The sequence below is a fragment of the Prosopis cineraria genome, unplaced genomic scaffold, assembly GCF_029017545.1.
Source record: "Prosopis cineraria cultivar Desert tree isolate PC_DT_omini unplaced genomic scaffold, ASM2901754v1 PC3, whole genome shotgun sequence".
Taxonomy (NCBI): Eukaryota; Viridiplantae; Streptophyta; class Magnoliopsida; order Fabales; family Fabaceae; genus Prosopis; species Prosopis cineraria.
The window spans coordinates 4,321,299-4,346,386 of NW_026555334.1; the positions used below are offsets into that span (position 1 = coordinate 4,321,299).

At 30.3% G+C, this 25,088-nt stretch overlaps 1 protein-coding gene and 1 long non-coding RNA gene across 3 annotated transcripts; one reads left to right on the top strand and one right to left on the bottom strand.

Moving 5' to 3' along the window:
• Positions 1–4,043: 4,043 nt before the first annotated feature.
• LOC129306241 (probable disease resistance protein At5g63020) lies at positions 4,044–14,899 on the bottom strand. Of its 2 annotated transcripts, none has more exons than XM_054946717.1 (6): positions 14,778–14,899; positions 14,529–14,608; positions 8,846–11,527; positions 6,716–7,435; positions 5,004–5,353; positions 4,044–4,224 (listed from the first exon to the last, which is right to left on the bottom strand). In XM_054946717.1, the coding sequence occupies exons 3-6, from the start codon at positions 11,525–11,527 to the stop codon at positions 4,206–4,208; spliced, it is 3,771 nt and encodes a 1,256-aa protein (XP_054802692.1). In that variant the 5' UTR covers positions 14,529–14,608; positions 14,778–14,899; the 3' UTR covers positions 4,044–4,205. The 2 variants fall into 2 exon arrangements, with proteins under 2 accessions (XP_054802692.1, XP_054802691.1); XM_054946716.1 differs by having other exon boundaries at positions 4,723–5,353.
• Positions 14,900–22,941: 8,042 nt separating this feature from the next.
• On the top strand, positions 22,942–24,135 carry LOC129306246 (uncharacterized). Its single transcript, XR_008592179.1, has 2 exons — positions 22,942–23,287; positions 23,521–24,135. It is a non-coding gene; the product is annotated as an uncharacterized LOC129306246 (long non-coding RNA).
• The last annotated feature ends 953 nt before the right edge of the window (positions 24,136–25,088 follow it).

Here is a 25,088-nt window from a genome sequence, read left to right on the forward strand (position 1 = left end):
GGTTGGCCATTCACAAATATTTTTAACTTTCTCCTTATCCACACGGATTTTTTATAATCCAACAATAAATTCCAAAAAAGATAACAAAGTTTATGCAAAAAAACACTTTTAAAAATTAGTATATAGCTTAGATTTTTTCAAAGTATCAAACACAGTTTTAAGGTTATTCACGTGATCAATCAAAGACTTACTCACTGTACCCATCAAATTCAGCAATTTGGCTTTCATCAAAGTCAAGGAAAAAAAAAAAAAGGTAATCATTTTCTTGATAATGGTTAGATATTTTTTGTGTGGGCATTGTCATTCTCATCTGACGCGTAGTTTAAATCCAAGTTTCCTACCTTTGCCAGGCTTGATCTGCATTGTTAATGGGCTTTTTTAAGTTCTGGTTGCATTTTATTTCATCAGCATCAATATTGTTATTTATGTCGCTAGGTAGGCGGTAGCTCGATCACACACAGAATTTCCCTCATCATAATCTGAAATTGTTTATTAACTTATATTAATTGTATAAATAAAATTTCCTGTATTAGTATATCATATGTTTTTTATTATGATTTTTTTGATGAAAAATATTGTGTATTTAAATTATCAAAACATTTAAAATTAAATATGAAGTTGGCATGAGAAAAATAAATGTTTATTTTTTAAAAAAATTAAACCTACATGAATGTTTCTGGTAACAAATTCTCTCATAAGGTACCCAAAAAAGGCTCCCGTAGGGTAGGCTTATGCCATAAATGCTATTGTAGGCCTACTATATGGTAGTGTTTCTTTATATAAAAAGAAAATATTATTCAAGAACCACCCATGATATGTAATATTAATCCAGAATCAAAAAAATTATGAAAGATCACTATAACATCAGGGGATTGATTTGAAAATAAATTTAGACAGGAAAAGAATGTAATACCTCTATCCTTTTTTAATTAACAAGAGTTATTTATGAATTAACAAGTATCTATTTATATTTAACAAGAAACTATTAGCTAATTGACAAGTTCAAGAATATGAAAGAATTTGATTGTGAGAAGGAATAATTGTAGATCATGCTTCAATAAATAACTATTTGTTAATTAACATGTATCGATTCGCTTTTAATAAGAAATTGTTCGCTAGTTGACAAGTTCAGTAAACTAAAAGAATTTGGTTATAGGAAAGGACAAGATAAATCATGTTTCAACAAATTACCATGCATTAATTAACAAATATATACTCTTATTTAATAAGAAGCCATTCACTAATTGACAAATTCAAGAATTTGAAAGAATTTAGTTGTAGAAAGGGATAAATGTAAATCATGCTTCAACAAGTAATCATTCATTAATTAACAAATACTTATTTGCATTTAACAAGAAATTATTCAATTGACAAGTTATTTTTAAATAAAAGTAGGGGTATTATAATTTATTCCTATCTAAATTATTTTCGAATCAGTTTCCTAATTTTGTAATGATATTTTAAAATTTTTTAATCTTTATTTAATATTAAATTACTTTTATGATCCTTGCATGATATTTTCCTTTAGATCCTTGAATGATAGGCCTACATAGTGTTTTTAGTCAAAATACTCTCTCATAGGCCGACTTTAGAGGCTCATTTCAAAAGCATTCCTTTATTTTTGGATCCTTTTCCAAATGTTTGGAAAGAGTAAAAATAATTACTTTGAAAAGCTCTTTTTTTTTTTGTCGTAGTGTAAGTTTTTGGTTTAGGTTATTCTAATGAGTATTGTGTTGGAATTGCGTAATAAGTTTTGGAGTTTAAATGTAGTTTTGTATTTGGATTGATTAGAATTCAATAAAAAGTCTTAAAACTATTGGTTCATTTTTTGTTATCTGTCGTTTTTGGTTTTTGATTGTCTTTAGAAGTTTATGAAATCAAAGAGGTGAAAGAGGATAATCAAAATATAATATAAAGAATATATATATATTTTGGTATGAGTGATACTAGAACTGAAAATAAAAATCAAACTTGAAGGGTCATTTATTTAAATTTATTTTTATAGAAGTTTAAATTTAAAAAATTAGCTATTTTTAAAAAAATGAGGTTTTAAAACCTGATCTTAATAAATCTTGAAAAAATGGGTCTCAGCTGGGGCAACCCGCAAGGCCTGATTTCCTCTCTCTTTCTTTTAGGGAGTGTTTGGATGAAAGGGAGGGGAGGGGAGGGGAGGGAAAATTTTTAAAATTTTCCCCTCTCCTCCCCTCCAAAGCCTCCCCTCCAAATTGGGGGGAGCTCCCCTCCCCTCCCTTCCCCCCTCCCCTCCCTCCCCTTCCCTTGAACCAAACAGGCTCTTGTTGCCCCTCCACCTTGATTTCAAAACGCACCGTCCGGAGAGGAAAAGAAAGCCTAAGCTACACTGCAGCTTGCGAGTTGCGATTCCTCTTCATCTTAGCCTCTCCTCTCTCTTCATCTCGGACTTGCGACTCTGACTCTCCTTCTTCTAGCTCTCGGCCTCATGAATCACGATCTCTACAACTCAGCCTCTCCCCCTCTCGGCCTCACAATGTCGGATCTCAATCTCGACGAGGGAGTCACAGTACTCTCGCCCATTGGCCCTCGCTCATGATTTCAGATTGTCGGCGTTATGCTCACTTCTTGGCTGGCTGGATATCGGCGACGGTCTCTTGACGGACTCCTCTAGATAGAGAACTGTGGGTGGTCGTTCTTGCCTCTGTCATGGTTCTCGATCTTGACTTCAGTTGCTCTCGCCTCTAAGTCTTTGATTCTTATCTGATCTCAACTGCTTCTGGTTAAAATTGATTATTCTCTATCTGATTGACTGATTCTCTGCTATGCCCCTATCTCTGCTTAGTTGTTTGGACTTTAGATTATTCAATTAGTTAAGTTTGCCAAGGCGGGAACTTCATCATTCAAGTCATATAAGAATCTGTTCTTTCAGGAAGAAGTTCATATCTTGGACAATTGAATGGCTATTTCACCAAACAGATATCATTGTAATTGACCATGGGTGAGCCACACTGCTAATTTCTTCTGCTTTATATGGTGCTATGTTACAAAAGAAAAATAAAGATGCTGTTCTGTTTACATTTTTACTGTCTGATAAGAGTTTAGAGAATTCAGTTTTTGAGAGGAGGTCATGCTCCTGATTTCTAAACTCGATGAGAACGCAAGCTTCAACACCATTTGGACAAGCATCTTAAGCCTTGTCCTTGGAATCATCAATTAAGGAAATTCTATGAAGAGAAGCTGGATTGTCTGAAGCTTTTCATTCGAAAGCAGCCAAAGGTTACTCTTTGTTGCCTTTCATCCAGTTTAAGTTTGAGTTGTTTGTAGTGGAGTTCACATGCCTAGTTTAGCTTGTTAAAAATTCTAAATCATGTTATTTTGCTGTTGACTTTAATGTGGGGAATTGTATTAAAATTATTCTATGCACCTCATAAATTATATGTTATTACAGGACCAAAGTCACCCTTTAAAGAGTTGCGCATGAAAGCTCCGATTAGAGAGCAACTAATAATGAAATCATTACAGGGGCCAAACTCAAGCTTTGATTCTGTGATTATTCAACCAAGCTCAAGCACCGGTGGAATGGTGGCAAAGACGAAGATGCAACTAGCAATGTCTTGGACTTAAGCTCATGCTTTGATTCTATAATTTTAATTTTTATGGCTTGAGCCCTTTAAATAAAGGTCAGATCTAAAAAAAAAAGCATTTTTAAGAAAATCGAGTTTTAGAGTTTAGGCTCATGTGAGCTGGACCCGTCCGTTTTCTAACTTCAAGTTACAGTCACTTTTAACATAGGCTCTATAACGTTAAAAGTCTTCAATTTTAACATTATTGATTCTATACCACATTCAAGAACTGGTGCGAAAAAGTTAATTTTAAGAAGTGATAAATGTACTTTCTGCACTCGTGAAAGTATTTCAAATAAAATAAAGAAGTCTTGACAAGCCACGCAACTATTATATTGGGCACAATCTTCAATTTAATTATATAACACCAGCACATCTCAAGTAAACACAACTTCAGTAAAGATAGATCTAATTTCGCTCAAAAAAAAAAAGAAAGTAAAGATAAATCCAATCTTTCATGCATTGTTTTAGTTTTTGTATAATCTTCAATACACTAACAGTCTGACACAAATCAAAGACATCTTCACATACACCACTTGGTGAAACGCAACTACAAATGAAAACCTTCGAAAGATCCAAAGCTCGTTATCCCTCTTATATCCTTGACTTTCAGATTTGATCTCCAAGTCTGAAAAAAATAATAAATTAACAGCTTAACTATCACATCAAAATGGTACATAGACAAAATAAAAACTAACAACTTTATTTATTTTATGAATTTTTTTAAAATTGTCATCAGACAATGTGGATTAAACTAGAGCTAACTATTTATGTTGATGAGACTATTGAGTTAAAAATTTGTAAATGGAAAAATTAATTATTTTGAATTATATAATTTTTGAACGTGTAATATTAATACAACACCAAAACCTTTTGGGAATGATTCAAATTTCTCTTAAAAAATGAGTGGGGTGGGGGGTGTGTGTGTGCGTATCAAAATGGAAGGTAAAACAACACCTTTTATTAGTTGGGGAGGGTGGGCAATTATCGTAAACAAGCAACTTCAAAGTGTGGTATTTGACCGAGTGATAGAAATTGTAATGCACAAAAATATTTCATTGATTAAAAATAAAAGTGTGTTCAACTAATATTTGGTTGCATATTTAGAAAGAGTGAAGGTAGGTACCTGATGAGGCATTGTATTATAATGGGATGTTGTATATGTTTGGACAATCTTGTATACTCATAGTACCAGATACGTGATTGAATTCATAACCTGTATAAATCTCTCTCAACTTTGGCAACCTCCTGAGATCCAATTTATTCAATTTAGGAAATAGTTTCTGATCATGACCAGTAACTTGTTCACTTTCATAGCCTTGAACAACCCACTCAAGTTCAGAGCAGTCATTTATAATTATTTTTTTTAATGAAGGGCATTGAGATGCTAGAGAATAAGAAAACAACCTTTTCACTTTGTTGCAATCATATATACCAATTCTCTCAAGGCTGGGGAAGCAAACCGTGGAAGAAGCAGAAGAAAGGTTTTGAAGTGATTCTTCACAAAATACTCCTTCCCATTGATCGCATGCTTTTACTCCAAGTTTCTTCAACTTTGGAAGGCTTGTAATTATGGCAAGAGTGAAAATACTTTTTAATCTTCGGCAACTCCACAATTTAACTTCTTGAAGTCTATGGAGGCTTATAATTTGAGTGGGGGCCTTCCAAATAAATTCCAACTCCGGCAGATCCATTAAATGTATAGAACATAATTCTGAATTCAACACCTTTGGCCTTACACTGTCATTCTTCTTTTTCTATATAGTAAATGTATTCAATGATTAGATGGCAATCTAAACGATGGTCAATATATGACTCACATCAAATGTTAGAATGCTGCTGCAACATTACTACTTAGGCCCTATTAATTTCACATTTTAAAATTGTAACAAAAGAATCTCAGCATGATGAATTTTATTTAGTTAGACATTCATATATTATCAAGCGCAAAACGTGGATATATATATATATATATATATTACAGATTACAGATATGCATCCACAGTCACACTGATTTATTTCAAGAAGTCTTGAATAAATACATTTTAGTTCAATCATGAAGAGCTCACTGGTGCCAAAAAACTATAACATAAAAAGTTATTTCGTTCATTGACAACCTTTATTACTAATACAAATAATACAAACATAAAATTTGACTCAGTCCTTGCAGCAGTACTGGAAAGTGGGAACGTTAAATTTTGTATGCAAAAACATTAAATAAATATTGAAATGATTATTGCCTGTTATTGAGGATATATTTTTGCTACAAATATATAGTAAACAGAAATTTTTTAAATGAATTTAAAAAGTAAACATGCCAATTTCAAAAACAAGGGAAAAAAGAGGTAGAGTGAACGAAAGATAAAAAACCTCTTAAAAACATCCAAACGACAACATGACCTTTGTAACACTCACCAGAAATTACACCCAATCAATTTCACATATTTTTTTTTTGGCAAACAATCTCACATATTTTTTAATATTGTAATATAACAACTTCATAGTTACAACAATAATAATGTGGGGAAAAATGTATAACTTGCAAATATTACTTTTGTTGTTGCATGATTATTCAATATCTATTATTATAACTATATGTTGTTAAATTATTTTATTAATTTCAAGAAATGATTAAATAGTAAATTAACCCCTAAATTATATGTCGAGGAGTGTATGCAATCTTAAACTTATTTTTGATATAATTTTTCCCTTCAACTTTTGATAGTAGTATAATATTGCCCCTATCATTAACAAATATTAATTTTGACTGGTAGTTGATCAAAAAATTACATAAAAAGATCTAAAATTATAAAAAAAGGTTTTGGGTCTTTTCATCTAATTTTCAGTTAGCTAGCAGTCAAATTTAATATTTATTAATGGCAGAGGCAATATTGCATTAATTTCAAAAGTTGAAGGAAAATATTGCACAAAAAATGAGTTTAGATTTCTGAACATTCTTAAACTTATAGTTTAGGGGTCAATTTGCTATTTAGCCCTTCATGAAATACATTAATTGTTGCCTATTATTGTTAAGATATATCTTTTTCTTAAAAACAAGAGCATGCATACCTTAAATTTTAAAAAAATAAAATAGTGCATTGATTTTACATAAGACTTACGTGTCTATCATGATGGCATTCCAGCTTGTACTCAAGTTCTCCTGTGAAAATGTCTCTCAATGTTGGCAACATTACTAGAGTTAATTCCTTCAGTTTGAGAAGCAGTGGTAGCCAATCCCCATTTGCTGATTCTTCATCATTGTCTCCGTCAACAAGCCTCTCAAGTTGAGAGCATTCATGTATTATCATATACTCTAGTGAATGACAATGAGAAGCCAGAGAATAAGATAATAGTCTTTTCACTTTGTTGCAGCCCTCTATTGAAATCTCATTGAGTTTAGGGAAGCATACATTAGAGGAGGAAGAAGAAGAAGAAAGGTTTTTAAGTGATTCTTCACAAAATACTCCTTCCCATTCCTCGCATTCATATACAAAAAGTTGCCTCACTTCTGGGAGGCTTGTAAGGATAGTAGGAGAGAAGATACTTTTTAATCTTGGGCAACTCCACAATTCAACTCTTTCAAGTCTATGGAGGCTTACAATTTGTGTGGGGCCCTTCCAAATATATTCCAAATTTGGTAGATCTTGTAATCTTAATTTACACAACTCTGAATTCAGCTTCAAATTAGGATCTTGTGCTTCTCTCGTCACTCGCACTTCAAATATATCATTGATTCTTTTACAATTTCTAATTTGTAGAAATTTCAAACTTAGGAAAAAGGTCAAGGGCTTCTGATTTCGTAGCTGCTTGAAGTTGTTTGCTCTCTCAATCTCATACCCCTGCCAGTGTATTCGAATTCAATTAATTATGAAACGGGTCATTCTAAAACAAAGATCTAAAATTTCATGATAAGAACAATGTTATACAATTAAAAATCCTTATATAAAAAATGCAATCATTATTGCCTATTATTCGATAGCAAACATGAATGTTTTGAACAAAATTAAAAAGTGAACATGCCAATTTTTATATAAAAAAGGAAGTAGATGAACGAAAGAAAATAAAATTCATCAAAATATTTAAAATTTTTAGCTAGCCCCTCTGTCAACCCTAATATACAATGTACTAGCCTCTATAAACTTGCATTTTAAAAAAAGTGTTCTTTTTATCAAATTCAAGGAAAAACATAGCAAAAAAACATCAAAAAGAAAACATTTCAGATCACAAGTATGGATAATTTATATATAATGCATCAACACAAATTTATTTTAAATAAAGCAACCATAAATAAGTACTCCTTTCAAATATAAGATGCATTTTGAAAGATCTCATGTTTTGATACATATGGGACTCCATGGATTAGTAAGGTCAATTGATTGCTTTTTTAAAAAATGCCATTAAGGGTATTTAAAGAATACCTCTTCATTAATATTGTTCATTCTTCACGTATTTAAAGAAAGGCAAAGTTGAAAAACAAATCAAAATCTTAATTTTCTAATGTGGTTTCTTTTTATAGGTGCGTGTTAGGTACAAGTGCCTTATATTTGAATTAGATTGAGTACATACCAAAATAAATATTTGATGCCATAAAATATTAAAGTATTTTTTTTTACAAAAATACGAAATAAAATATACAAAGTGTTGTAACTGGCTAAGTAAAAGTAGTTCAATGACATTTGCTAAAGACATTCTTGAGGTATTTGTGATACTAACATTGATAATAATGGTTCTATACAATAGGGTTTGGATTAATTTAAACGAGAGGTGATAATATTTTCAAGTTTTTCAAAATTAAAAAACTAGGCGATGAAATAAATTCAATGACAAAAATTTAATAAGGAACTTCAAAAATTCAAAAGTTGGCCAAAAAAAATATAAAACTCAAAAAGCAACAACATTTTGCGCGAAAATTAAACTTTAATATGTTAGCCTATATCAATACTTTTCACAGTACATACATGCTATTAGAAATTGTAATAAACATTTCTCTGACATGAAAACAAAAGTTATTAACTAGCAAGAGAGATAAAGGAGTTGATTAATTGTTTGATTTCACTTCATAATTTGAGAAAATGATATAAAATTCATGTATCAAAAGTAAAGCAACAAATTCAAATTACAAATAATATTTCCTTCTTTGAAACCTAATAAGGTAATTTTTTTAGCTTATGCCTCAACATAGATTATTATTTATTTATTTCTAATAAGCAATGTTCATATTTAAGAGGAATTTTGCATATAACACTTACATATGGAAAACCTTGCATATCATAAAGGAACTCCCCTTGGTGCTGTAGTAATTGATCCTCGTGTTTTATCTTATCATCACCATCTACACCGATGAACCTCTCAAGTTTAGAGCAAGAGTGTATCCACAATTCCTCTAGTGAAGGACATTGACAAGTAAGAGAATAAGGAAATAGCCATTTCACTTTGTCGCAGCCATATATCTCAAGTTTTCTCAGCTTTGGTATAACAATAGCGTGGGTGAAGATGCAGGTTCTCAATTTGGGACACCTTTCTATGAATAACTCTTGTAACATCAGAAGAGAGCACCCTATAGATGAATCTTGGAAAACTTGTTCAAGATTAATAATTTCTCTCAATCTTAAAGTAGTCAAGTGGGAGAATACTTGTTTTGTTTGAAGATTGTTGACATCAGAGTTATCAATTATGAATCTTTTCTCCCGACAACATGAAACCATTAAGTGTTTTATCTTTAAATTTAGATCTTTATGATCCCACATACAATTCTCCAGGCAAAGGCAATTTGCTCTAAGAATGAGATCTTTCATTGATGAACTCAGAGTATTGAATTTGAAGTCTTGTATACATAAAGCTCTTAATGCTTCATCACAACCATCAAAATATTCTAGAAAAGGAACCTCATGAATATCGAATCTAGAATCATAAATAACATACCTCTTCAACCTTGAAAGAGAGAAATTTTTTGGGATAGTTGATTTCTTATCCCATAAGTATAATTCTTCCAGTTGCTCACATCTTCCAATTACTCCTAAAGGACTTTTCTCAATTTCACAACCAAACACATCCAAAAGTTTCAACTTTTTCATATATACAATTCCAGCAGGTAATTCATCAAATTGAGAACCATGCAAGTCAAAAATCTCTAATTTTTTAAGTTCACCCAAGAAAGAGATGTCACCCAATACTTTTCCTCTAAGCCATAAGGTGTGTAGATTTGTTAATGACACAATTGATTGCAAAATTGACAATTGAGTTTTTGGCATCCTGGATGTCCATTTAAAGCTAAATGTTATGAAGACCAAGACTTTTAATGCTTCTACCACTCCAAGATGATCAATGGACCCTTGATGATGAAGTAGTAGAATTTCAAGTGTTGGAGAATGCAATTGATTAGGGAGCTTGAAATTCTCATCCAAATTCCACAATGATAGTGCCTTTGTATCTTTCAGACTTTGATATTTATCCAACATGCTTGAAACTGTATTTCTATCCACCAAAATTGCTTGATATTCTTTCTTTGCAATCCATAAGGCTATATCACGAACCACATCATGCAATTTTACACATGCTTGCTCATTGGTGGGCATTAACAAACAAGAATCTAACAACTTCTCAATAGTTGCTAAAATCTCATTCCTTGCATCCTCCATTGTATAAATACATTCATCTAGCTCAAGAGTCCCCTTGCCAAAACGAATTAAATCCTCTACATGGATTTCATGATCCTCAGGAAACATAGAGCACAATAAGAAGATTGATTTGGCTAGTTGACTCGGCAAATAATCATAACTTATTTTGAGAACTGCATAAAGGCTCCTCAAATCTTCTTCAATATCTAGCGATGCAGGATGTTGTAGCCATCCTAATGTTGACTTCCATACTCGAAAAGTTCTCCTTCCTTTTAACATGCTTCCTACAGTCACAATTGCTATAGGTAAACCCTTACACTCATCAACAATCTCCCTTCCAATTCCATCAAACTCATCATTCAATTCATTGGTTATGTTAGCATGCATCTTGAACAAAGACCATGCCTCTTCCTCTATTAAGAGAGGCAGTTCAGTTATACTTTGACAATCCATAGAGACACATACATTTCGAAGGCGAGTGGTTAACAAGACACAACAATCTTCATTATGTGGAATGCCAATTTCTTCAAGGCTTAGTTTGCTCCACACGTCATCCAAGATTATAAAAATCTTCTTATTTCTTAATCTATAAGATAATGTTTCTGCTCTTTTAAATTGCAATTGCTCCTTTAATTTGAAATCTATTTGCTCTGCTATATCCTGTTGAATTTTCAGCACATTGGGAGGTTTTGAAACAACTACAATGATGCAATTGTCAAACAGCTTCAATTCTTTGACCTTATCACCTAACTTTTTGGTCAAGGTGGTTTTACCCGAGCCCCCAATGCCATACAGTCCAATTATCTTGTTCTTGCCATCTTTAATGGCCTCTAAAATAAGATTGCATGTTGATTTTCTCGAGTTGAAATCCACAAAGTCTTTGGTGGAAAAGTTAGGCATGCTTGGAAGTTGGATGCGAGTGGAAAATGGCTCAAAGTTTGAATTTTGTTTGAGCTCCTTCATTCGATTAGCCTTATTTTCCATTTCTTTTGCTAAAGAATACCTGTGTCGCACATTAAAACATTTCTTTGCTCCTCCTTCTTCAGCCTTTCGTTGTAGCTTTTGCACATCCTCTAGAATTGCATCTACATTATCCCACCACTTTTGCACGGAGGGCATTATTTCTTTAGTTTCTCTATCAACTTCTTCCTTTTGCCTTTTCACATCTTCTAGTTTCCCCTCCAGCTCTTCTCTTGCTTTTTCAACATCTCCAATGAATTGGTTTAAGCACAACAAATAACGAGCACGATGTATAATTGGATCCACTAGATATTCTGCAACCTTTGCCCCAATGGAAATCAAAATCTCTGCCATCTGATGCAATAAAACGCAATCACATATAGTTAGTCAACATTTCTATTTGCAGTAAAAATCCCTATAACAGATCAATGGTACATGTATGGTATATGTGTATTTATGACATAGCATAAGGAGATGTCATGAACTAAATTGATCATATGAAAGTATATATATTCAAATGGCTCTTGACAACAAATAGAGAGAAAAGAAAAAGATAACGGAAGGGTAACAGATAATAGAGAAGGAGAACTATAGAACTCAGAGGGAAGGGGAAGAGAATATACATAGAGGAGAAGGGAAATATATATCAAAGATAAAAGAGTACTCAAATCATCCACACCATTTTTACGAATACTCTCTCTTCATATATAGACTTGGCTTCACATTGTTGAGATTTATTTCCCATTTTTTGTTACTACATGGGAAAATGATAATTAGAGACCCCACAAGAACATTAATTATAATTACTAACCCTGAATCATTGAAATCCCAATAATAGACCATTGTCCACACTTGTAATTAAAAAATGCAAATAATTAGGTGGCAAATCAAAAAAATAGACTTGAAATTATTTATAATATCAATTAAAAATTTACAAGAGTTAATTGTGAATTTTAATTTTTTTCTATAATATAAGATAAATTAACCATATGAAAAATTAATAAAATACATTTAAGATTATTTATAACGTTAGTCGAGAATGTACAAAAAGCCAATATCTTATGATTTTTTGTTGTTGTTAATATATTAATAAATTGCTTGAAAAATCTACAAAATACACTTAAAATTATTTGTAATGTCATAGAAAATTTATGAGAGTTAGTTGTGATCGCAAACTAGTTACTTGTAATTTTTTTGCTGCAAATATATAGATAAAACGTTTAGGAAATCAATAAAAGATATTTGAAAATATTTGTAGCGTTAGTTAAGAATTTACAAATATCAGTTATGCATCTCAAGTCAATAAACAAAAGATACTTTTTTGCAAGTAAAGACTGTGACTTGTTATGAATTTTCATAATTTAGAATTTATAATTGTAATTAATGTTCTTATAGGTCTCTAATTGTCATTTTCTCCCTACTACTAACAACATGCAAAGGCACCACACTTATTGAATGGTCCCACGGACCCTTCTTGGGTCCCACCAGTGTTGGTCAATTCATGACAGGAGATTTATCACTTAAACTAGCTAGTTGTGAGAGGGTGAGAGGCATAATAAAAATAACAGTGTAAGCTTTGTTATAAATACCGGCCCATGCATCTAATTAAATAAACCATGCATATATGTATATAACATGCATGAAGAAATCATATTTTAGATTGTGTGAAGCCCACCTGAAAGAAAGAAATAAATGATTATCCACTAATTCAATTAAGACAATGATACTATGATTTATGGGTATATTTATTTTTTAAGGAGTTTCAATTTCTACGAATTCATTACTGTAAACTTATTGTTGTGAAATGGAGGAAATTTGAATATCTAACCTTATATATAAAAAGGAATGAAAGCCCACTAGATTACCCAAAAGATTTTTTTTTTCAATTTTTCAATGTCCTTCAATATAAAATGTGATGAACTAATGTTTGAATTTTTATTGATAAAAGAGTGTCAATATTTAGTGCCCAACAATACTTTAAACATAATTACCGCTAATAAGATGATATTTAAGGGTAACCAAACAAAATTGAAACTGGCCCACTCTTTTGGGCTGCTTCTGAAGGTAAAAATAACATAAAATAAATATAATTTAAAATGTCTCACTATTTTTAAAAGGAAAAATGAATATGTCAATCATTATATATTTACCTCATTTTTATCTTTTTAAAATGCATGGTTGTTTAAAAAATATTCACACATTCATTTTTTCCATTCACCCAAAACCGAGGGTGCTTGGATATTTTAATTTCAAGAAAACCAGTTTTGAATTCATATTTGATTTTAACAAGTAATAGAAGTGTTTGGATACTTTCAAAAAAGATATAATTTTAAATTTATAATTGATTTCAACATGTAATAGAGATGTTTGAGTATATTTTCACAAAATCATGATTTTACCATATTATTAATTTCAATTGTACTCAAAATCAATCTCATTAATCTTATAAAATAATAATTTACTATAATAAATAATTTCCAAAAAACATAATCATCAATATAATTATCTTCCAAATCAATCATATAAGTCAATTTTATCCGTAATCAATTTTATACAATGTTAATCCAAGCGCACTGCTGAAACTAATTACGGGAGTACAAGGAAATAAATATTATAAGAAATGTTAATCAATTTTATACTCATGACGAATAATAAAAAATATAAAATAAATAAATGGAAAGGAGTTCGATCGGCTAATTGGGTTATTCTGATATATATATATATATATATATATAATCGTTACTTACATCAAATATCGTAATGAAATTAGACGAATAGAACAGAACACAGACCACAGTGACTCAAATCAAATTAAGAAAAGCCCAGCTAGCTACATGAAAATAGCAAATAAAAATTCACCCTATCAATGCAAAGAAATGATGCATATTAATATGCAAAGAAATTCATTATCGTATAATTATTGAGGAATTTAAAAGAAGGGGAAAAAATAAAGCTCATACACGTTTTTTTTTTTGCATTATTCTTTATTTAACCAAACTTGATATGAAATTGACGGGAAAAAATTCATTATTTTTTTTTTTGGCCGAAAAAAAATTCATTATTCAAGTATAAGAAAATTCAAATAATATAAATTTAGAATAACATAAAAAAGCGCCTAACAGATCTATTTGGTGTCTAACCAATTCTAATCAATAATATTATTATGCTTAAAAAATTAATTTAAGAGCCCATATAACAAAGAACACTAATTAGAGGGAAAAAATTAATATTTTAGATAAATAGTCTTATATGAAGAACCATAAAGAAAGTCCTTATAATAAAAGATCGAGGAGTAACAAACTATACAGATATATGAATACTCAATCTGATGATTCATGAATCAATTTTTTCTTACCGTTTGTTCCCTTTAAGGTCTGTAATATACCAAAGTCGCACCAACCGATTGGAATCCAATTTTTGAACTCTGGTTGCAACCTATAGGCCAAAGCACATGGCAATTTAAATAAAATTTGTAAGCGAAACAGAGATGAATAAACTGTTCGGTGAAATAAAGTCAAAGAAGTCCAATAGCCTAAAAACTTTAAGAAGCCAATAATCGAAGTAATTAAGTGACAAGAGCTAAACGCATGAAAATTGGACAAACCAAGCCATGGAAGAAGAGCGATTGCAGAAAAAGAGAAAGATGGAGCGAAGGAATATCAGGGTCAAGTTCTTCTTCTTCTTCTTTTTTGATATAAAGAGTCAAGTTCTGTTGATAAGGATAAGCCAAAGCGTTCTTACCCAACCAAAGGCTACCTTTATTTTATTTTATTTGCGTGTGTTTTGGGTGATCAACAATTATGATCAGTTTTGGACGAGGGTTAAAAGGCAAATTAATCCCTAAATTATATTATAGATCCAAAAGCATATGACATCTTAAGCTTATTTTTGTTGTAATATTCTCATTCAACTTTAAAAAAGGGTGCAATATGCTGTCCTTATCATTAACAAAAATTAACTTTCATCTTTAGTTGATTAAAAAATGACAAAAAATAACTTAAAAAATTATATAAAAATGACAAAAAATTATAAAAAAAAAGGATCCAAAAATTACAGATAAGCACATAAAAATTATAGAAAATGTTAAAAGGGAATTTTGTATTGTCAACTTTTGAGATCCTTTTCTATAATTTTGTGGTTAACTTTTGTTAACTACATATGGCATATTGTATTGCTTTAAAATGTTAAAAGAAAATATTATATAAAAAATAAATTTAAAATTTCAAACATTCTTAAACTTATAATTTAAGGATCAATTTATCATTTAATCCCTTGTACTATTATGGGTTGAATTATTGGTGGTTGTGGGGTTACATTTTGTCAGCCACTGTAGCTTTGCATTCATTTAATTTGTCGTTTCCATCTACATTAAATTCATTTAATCAACTTCACGGGTCCATGCCAACTTGACACATTCTTATGCTCACACATCAGCCTCACCCCAAGTTTTAAGCAAGAAACACTACCATAAAACACCCTTTTACTTGAAGATTATTATAGCCAACATTTGATGGTTGGAAATCATTAAGCAATATATATTAAGGATACTTTTATTTGACAGTTTTTAACTATTAAGTATCTAACACATCATTTAATGGTTATTTCAAAATATCTCTACACATATGTCTCCTTCTTTTAATATAAATTTTTAAATTTTAAATATAAATTCAAATTTAAATTTAAATTTATCAATCCAAATATTATTTTATATCTTTCTCATAATCCACTGTCACCTCCTCGTTACCCAAGGGTTCTATCATGTTATGTGGCTAGGCCAATGTTGGTTGCCCTGTAATGATTTTCATCACCGCGCGTTGTGAAGTGTCTAGGTTTGTTTCAACTTCTTTATTAAATGTGTAACTCGAAATGTGGGGCCTCCGGATTGCTGAATTCTCATGGTTCAAGACCGGTGGCATCTTCTTGTAACTTCCCACTGCCTCCTCCTCTTCAAGTTGCCCAAAGTCCACTACCTTCGGCCCATTTAAAAAAACAATTATATAAAAAATAAATGCATCGCCTTTATATTGTATTACATATATATATATATATATATATTATATAATCAGCATATAAATATATATTAAATGTAATATCTTGATTTTTAAATAAAAATAATTGTGGAGATTGAGGATTTATTGGGGATTTAAAATTTAGGAATTATATTATTTTGATGTTTGATTGAGGAATAAACTTATGTTTGAGGTTAATGGAAGTAAATAACATGTATAGGCATTTAATTATGGTTTGAATTAGGTCCAGAATGATATATTAGGATAATTAGAGGTCCAAAATAGGTTTTTGAGCTAGATTGAGCCCAAATTGTTTGGCTAAATAAAGTGTTGCGTTTTTGCATCATCCACCATGGTACGTGTGTCCATTGGTTTTTGATGGAGGGAGGAAATTTTGAGATTTTCTAGGCAATTTGTTGTGATTCTACTAGGGTTTGAGTTGCTAACCCGAAGACATGATTTTTAGGGCTTTAATCACTCAAGGTAAACTCATTTAATCACTTACCTACCCTCTTCTATCTTCATTAAGTTTGTTTAAGCATTTGTTAGTGCTAGGATTACATTTATAGGGTTGCCTAGCCCTTAGATTTGAAATATATGGGTGTTTTGAGATTAAGTAAATGTAATTTAAGTTGTTTTGATATAATAAACACAATAGGATGATTATATGCAAAACCTTAGACTTTGTTGGATGATTTTAGTGATGATTTTGATATGTAAAGGTTAATAAATGATTAGAGAGTATGATGATGATGATCTTAAGGGTTTTCAAGGGTTTAAATGGTTATGATGACTTTGGGTTAAGTAGATTAATTAACCTAACCCTTGGGTTAGGGTGTAGACACTTTGATTAGTGTTAATTAGCACTGTATTAATTGTAATTAGTATTGCATTGTTTTTAAATTGTGGTAGAAACATCATTGGAGGTAAAAGTTTGCTTGTTCGGGGAGCTATAATAGCAAGGAGCGAAGATAATTATTGTTAATGTGTGTTTTTGTGTGCTTTGCGATTGATTATGTGTGATTTTATTTTGTTTGGAAAATTATATACATTTGGAAAGAATATAGTTTTGTTGGGAAACAAATGAATTACCAAGTGGGCTGAATTATATATGAATACTATGATTGGTATAATTATTGTTCAAAAGCATCAATTTGTTTAGTTATGTTTTTGTTTGAATTTGTTTGAAAATATGCATGACATGTTGGGTTTGTTTTGAAATATCTATTGTTGGGGATTTTTCCAGAGATACTACGTACCATGTAGTAAGCCCCATTGGACCCGATGAGTGGCTATTAGCTTATATCAACCTAGCTTTGACCGAGTGGTTTAGTTCCTAGCACAGTGTATGAAGGGATATAAAATGTTGTCATGCAAAATATTAGTTGTTTGGAAAGCATTTTGTATGCCCACTAAGCAATTGCATGTATTATCGCATGTTAATTCTGATTACTAGGACTTTTATGTCTCACTCCTTATTGTTAACATTTTTACAGAAAAGAATTCAATCAAAGAAGCACCAAGAGAGTAATTTTTGTGCATATAGGCACCATTTGGCTCAATTGGCCTTTATTTTGTTGAGGTGTACGTAATTGCCAATCTTGGGGCATTAAACTTGTATTGTGAGCATGCAACTCCCTATTTTGATGACATATGTAATTGCTTTCCAAGAAATAGGTTTTTGGTATGTTCAAATGATTAGTTAAGTGTTTTAGAATGGAAAGTAATTATGATTTCATATGTTGTTGCATTCTTTTATATAAATTGTGTTAAGTAGCTATAACCTAATTATGGAAGTCTTGTATGCATGTGCCAATTTGATATAGTAAAATGGTTGTTTAGGAAGGATTTGAGTTGGTCTAACATCCTGTACAATGACTAAAGGGTTTGATCTTTGGTTGTGAAGTGTTGAGTGTTGGAATTTTATATTTTGTCACTTAATAGGAGTTTGTAGATAAAATTCTCATATGGAGGAGTTTTTTGTATCAAATCAAAGCCAATAGCTTGATTTTTTAATAAGTTTCATGTGAACACTTAAATCAAAATTGCGTATAAGAAGTTATGTCAATTTAAATTTTGAAAACAGTGTTTTATATTATTAATATCTAATATGGAGCTATGTATTGTAGCGCATGTGTCATCAACTATAGCACAGCATAGAGGGAAGAATATTATCTCTATGTCATATATTGTGGCACATGACACCTCGCCACTACAATGAGCCTTATTGAGGACTTGTCCCTTTATGTCTTTTGGCCCCAAAATTTTAGAATTGCCCTTGTGTTGATAAATGTTTTTAAAAAGCTATGTTTTGACATTTTTATCTTTTCTAAGCTTGTTTTTGGACAATTTAGCTCTTGGGAACCATGTTTTGCTTTTAATTATCCTTTTTGACATTTTGTTAGATTTATTAGGTACACTTGTTTCAATGGGATTCTATTAGGTACACTTTATTCAAGTTATTTACTTTCTTAATCATCATGGTATGTCTATTTCATTGTGTTTAATCTTTTCTATCATAATAAATCATTTTCTACCATGATAATCTAATTTGAGAAATGTTTTAAATATAAGGAAAGCTTTTTCTACCATGTTAACTATTAAGACTTTATAAAATAATTTTGACTCTTTATTAATTAACATGGTAGTCTCTTTATTACCATGGCAAGGTTTGAAATAATATCTAAAATTCTTCTATGGTAAACATTTACTTACCATAGTAGTATTTTGAAAGGTATGTTTTTACTATTATTATCATGATAGACTCTTTTATATCATGATATATCTTTATGGGATAAAACTATTCATAAAGTAATATAAATTGCAAAAAATTGGTGTTAGATTTAGAATGTTACATTAAATAGTTACATAAAAAATAAATGCATCACCATTATATTATAAATATATAGGAGTGTATATATATATATATATATTATTTTTTTAAATAGATAGAGAAACTAATAATACTATATGAAACTTTATAAATATTGAAATTATAAAACTCATGTCCTTTATTATAATTTATACAATAAAAATGATTTTGCTTAAAATAATCCAAACACCTTCAATTTTATCAAAATTAATTTTAACAAATAACATCCAAATATTCACGTTATAACATAATCAATTATACCCAACTAAATTTAAATTTTCCTAATTAGTATTTAGGTTTAGCAAAACATTTTATGAATAAAATTGATTAATATGATTGATTTTAATTATAATTAATTATGTTATAACATAATCATGTTTGGGATTTTTTTAAAATTTGATGTTTGGATAATTTAATCAAAATAAATTTTAGATGTACAAATTATCATAAAAGCCATGAGTTTTATAGTGTAAATATTAATAAAGTTACATGTAATATTATTAAATTCTTTTTGATATATTTAACATATAAATATATAATAATGATTTCATTTAATATTTAAATTGTATTACATTGTAATGTTGATAATTTAATCACACAATTGTTGGCTGGCATTAAAACAATAGTAAACAAAAAATATAAAATACTAGAAAATACTTTAAGAGGGGAAATATATAAAAAATGAATCTCCCAATATAATAAAAAAATTTATTTGTTGGTCTGATAAAGGGAAAATGTATACAAGTATTTATTGTGGATTTAGAATTATTATTTAATCAATCCAAACAGACACTAAGTATTCCCTCCTATTCCTATAACAGGGCACATTTTAAAAAGTTTTCTTGTCCTTAATATTGATATTTGTGGGGTATTGTTTGGGTTATCCATTTTGTGGATTAAGACTAAACCCAATGATATAATGGGGGCATGATCAAAATATAAAAGTAGTATGGGTCATCAAGTGCAAATCCCCCCCCCCTTTTATTATTATTATTTTTTTTTGAATGAGAGGGAACAATTTTTTATATTATCCATGCACGTTCAGAGAAGATGACATTTGTGGGTGAAAACCGGCTTAGGTTCGTTCTCTGCATTTGTAGAAATGCTCTCTCACTCTTCTCGTGCATTTGCTTTGCAGAAAAGAACCAAGTTCTATTATAATCCCGTTCACATTTGGTGAACCATCTGGTATGTCAACAAGTATGTTTCCTTCTCTGTTCACTGGTATTAATTTCTTTTTAATGTTACCTTATCTAAACTCATTAATTATGAGAGAGAATTAATGCAATGCAAATTTAAATATTTACATTTAAATAAAAATAAAATTAAAAAATTTATTATATTTTTAAATAAAGTTAATGACTTGACTATTTTTCTTTGGTTTTGATAAGGTAATTAGAGATGGATTTGGATCCTTTACGGGCATGGATTCTCTCCTCTTCCTTTCTTCCTCTTTCATTCTTCTCTTTTTAGCCATTAGATCAATATTTAGATGGTTTAAATTTGATATTCTATAAAATTATTATTACAATATTAAATTATAAAAAAATATAATAATAAAATTCAATCTCCTAAAATTTAATAAAAACAAATAAAATATATTAACAATAAAATGAAATGAAATGTTTTGAAGCAGCGATATCAAATCTGGATCATTCAAAATTTTAATTTAATGGTTAGAGATTAAGAAGAGGATGAAAAGGGAAGGAGAGTCCCAAATTTCTTGGTCTTAATATATTATTCTTTTTATTTCTTTTTTAATTTTTCTTTTTGTGCAGAAGCACTTATCTTGTAGCTGTTTAACTAGAAGAAAAAGCATAAACATCAAGAGAATGATTCGAATAGCAATATATCTCTCTTTTTATTTCCTCGTCCACTAATAAGTTGTCATGCTGGTAGTTCATCATTGTAGCCACCAAATTCAGCAATTTGGCTTTCATCAAAGTCAAGAAACAAAAAAAGGTAATCATTTTCTTGATAATGGTTAGATATTTTTTGTGTGGGCATTATCATTCTCATCTGACGCATAGTTTAAATCCAAGTTTCGTACATTTACCAGGCTTGATCTGCATTGTTAATGGGCTTTTTTAAGTTCTGTTTGCATTTTATTTCATCAGCATCAATATTGTTATTTATGTCACTAGGTAGGCAGTAGCTCGATCACACACAGAATTTCCCTCATCATAATCTGAAATTGTTTATTAACTTATATTAATTGTATAAATAAAATTTCCTGTACTAATATATCATATGTTTTTTTATGATTTTTTTGATGAAAAATATTATAACATTTAAATTAAATATGAAGTTGGCATAAGAAAAATGAATGTTTATTTTTTTTTTCCAAAATAAATCTACGTTAATGTTTTTGGTAACAAATGCTCCCATAAGGTACCCAAAAAGGCTCCCGTAGGGTAGGCTTATGCCAGAATGTTATTGTAGGCCTACTCCATAGCAGTGTTTTCTTTATATATATATATATAAAGATACATTTAAGGACCATAGAGAATATTTAATATTATCAAGAACTAAAAATTTATGAAATATCACTATAACATTAAGGGATTGATTTGAAATAAGTTTAGACAAGAAAAGAATGTATACTTCTACCTTTTTTTAATTAATAAATAATCATTTATAAATTAACAAGTATCCATCCGTATTTAATAAGAAACTATTAGTTAATTGACAAGTTCAATACTATGAAAGAATTTGATTATGGGAAGGAATAATTGTAAATCATACTTTAAAAGGTAACCATTTTGTTAATTAACAAGTATCAATCGCATTTAAACAAGAAATTATCTGCTAGTTGACAAGTTTAGTAAACTAAAAGAATTTGATTGTGGGAAAGGACAAGTATAAATCATGTTTAACATTACCATGCATTAATTAATAAATATCTACTCTCATTTAACAAGAAGTCATTTACTAATTAATAAATTTATGAATTTAAAAGAATTTAGTTTGTAGAAAGGGATAAAAGTAAATCATACTTCAACAAGTAATCATTTATTAATTAACAAATACTTATTCACATTTAACAAGAAATTATTCACTAATTAACAAGTTTTTTTTAAAAAAATAAAAACAAGAATATTATAGTTTTTTTTTTTTAAAATTATTTTTAAATTAGTTCTTTAATCCTATAATAATATTTTAACATTTTTTAATTTTTATTTGATATTAAATTACTTTTATGATCCTTGCATGAGATTTTCCTTTAGATTCTTGAATGATAGGCCTACAGAGTGTGTTTAGTCAAATAGTCTCTCATAGGCCCGCTCAAGAGGATCATTTCAAAAGCACTCCTTTATTTTTGGATCTTTTTTCAAATCTTTCGAAAGAGTAAAAATAAATACTTTGGAAAGCTCTCTCCCTCTCTCTCTTTCAATCGTAGTGTAAGTTTTGGTTTAGGTTATTCTAATGAGTATTGCCTTGGAACTGCATAATAAGTTTTGGAGTTTAAATGTAATTTTGTATTTGGATTCATTAGAATTCAATAAAAGTCTTAAAACTATTGGTTCATTTTTTGTTATCTGTTATTTTTGGTTTTTGGTTTTATGTAAGCAAAGAGGTAAAAGAGGATGATCAAAATATATATAATATAATATAATATATATATATATATATTGGTATGAGTTATAGTAGAGTGAAGAATAAGTCCAGCAATTTAAACTCATTTTTATAAGAGTTTGAATTTAAAAAATTAATTATTTTTTGAAAAATCAAACTTCAGAACCAGGTCCGGATAAGTTTTGAAAAGAGGGCATGGGCTTGGTGGCCGTTTTGGCCCGATTTCTTTTTTTGTTTTTTTTGTTTTTTTTTTTTTTTCCACCTCCTTGAACCGTCTGGAGAGGAAAAGGAAACCCAGAGCTTCACAGCCAACACTGCAGCTTGCGAGTTGCGAGTCCTCTTCATCTGAGCCTCTCCTCTCTCTTCATCTCAGACTTGCAACTCTGCCTCTTCCTCTTCTAGCTCTGGGCCTCATGAATCACGATCTCAACAGCTCAGCCTCTCCCCCTCTGGGCCTCACAATGTCGGATCTCAATCTCTCAATCTCGACGAGGGAGCCACAGTACTCTGGCTCCTTGGCCCTCGCTCATGATTTCAGATTGTCGGCGTCTTCTCCCTCATGATGCTCACTTCTCGGCCAGCTCGATATCGGCGACGGTCTCTCGACGGACTCCTCTAGATAGAGAACCGTGGGGGCTCGTTCTTCCCTCTGCCATGGTTCTCGATCTTGACTTCAGTTGCTCCCTCCTCTATCTAATTCTTTGATTCTTATCTGATCTCAACTGCTTCTAGTTTAAATTGATTATTCTCTATCTGATTGATTGATTCGCTGCTATGCCCCTATCTCTGCTTAGTTGTTTAGACGTTAGATTATTCAAGTAGTTAAGTTTGCCAAGGCGGGAACTTCATCATTTAAGTCAAATAAGAATCTATTTGTGCAAATCTTTCAGGAAGAAGTTCATATCTTGGACAATTGAATGGCTGTTTCACCAAACAGATATCATTGTAGTTGACCATGGGTGAGCCACACTGCTAATCTCTTCTGCTTTATTTGGTGCTATTTTACAAAAGAAAAATAAAGATGCTGCTCTGTTTACATTTTTACTGTCTGATAAGAGTTCAGAGAATTCAGTTTTTGAGAGGATGTCATGCTCATGATTTCTAAAGTCAATGAGAACGCAAGCTTCAACACCATTTTGGAGAAGCATCTTAAGCCTTGTCCTTGGAATCATCAATTAAGGAAATTCTGTGAAGAGAAGCTGGATTGTCTGAAGCTTTTCATTCGAAAGCATCCAAAGGTTACTCTTTGTTGCCTTTCATCCAGTTTGAGTTGTTTGTAGCGGAGTTCGCATGACTAGTTTAGCTTGTTAAAAATTTTAGATCATGTTATTTTGCTGTTGACTTTAATGTGGGGAATTGTATTAAAATTATTCTATACACCTCATAAATTACATGTTATTACAGGACCAAATTAACCCTTTAAAGAGTTGCACATGAAAGCTCATTAGAGAGCAACTAATAAATGTAATCATTACAGGGACCAAAGTCAAGCTTTGATTCTGTGATTCTCGTGCTTTGATTCTGTGATTATTCAACAAAGCTCAAGCACTGGTGGAAGGGTGGCAAAGAAGAAGATGTAACTAACAATGTATTGGACTTAAGCTCATGTTTTGATTCTATAATTTTATTTTTAATTTTTTTAAAATAGGTTTAAAGGGGCTTAGGGCGAGCCTCAAAAACAGAATATTTTTAAAAAAATCAAGCTTCAAGACTTAAGCTCATATGAATCAGACTTGCTCATTTTTCAACTCTAAATTATAGTCACTTTTAACACTGGCTCTATGACCAATATTGAATGTTACTGATTGTAATTGGTGTTAAAAGTCACTTTCAACATCATTAATTCTACACCACATTCTAGAACTGGTGCGAAAAAGTTAATTTTAACAAGTGCAAATTGTACTTTTTGCACTTGTGAATGTTTTTCAAATAAAATAAAGTCTTGACAAGCCACGCAACTATTATATTGGGCACAATTTTCAATTTAATTACATAACTCCAACACATCTCAAGTAAACACAACTTCAGTAAAGATAGATCTAATTTTGCTCCAAAAAAAAAGAAGATAAATCCAATCTTTTATGCATTGTTTTAGTTTTTGTATAATCTTCAATACACTGACACAAATCAAAGACATCTTCACAAACACCACTTGGTAAAACACAATTGCAAATGAAAAAAAAAAAACCTTTAAAAGATCCAAAGCTCGTTATCCCTCTTGTATCCTCTAATTTTCAGATTTGATCTCTAAGTCTGAAAAAATAATAAATTAAGAGCTTAAGTATCACATCAAAATGGTACATAGATAAAATAAAAACTAACAGCTTTATTTATTCTATGCATTTTTAAAAATTGTCATCAGACAATGTGGATTAAACTAGAGCTAACTATTTAATTATATTGATGAGAATAATGAGTTAAAAATTTGTAAATGGAAAAATTAATCATTTTGAATTAT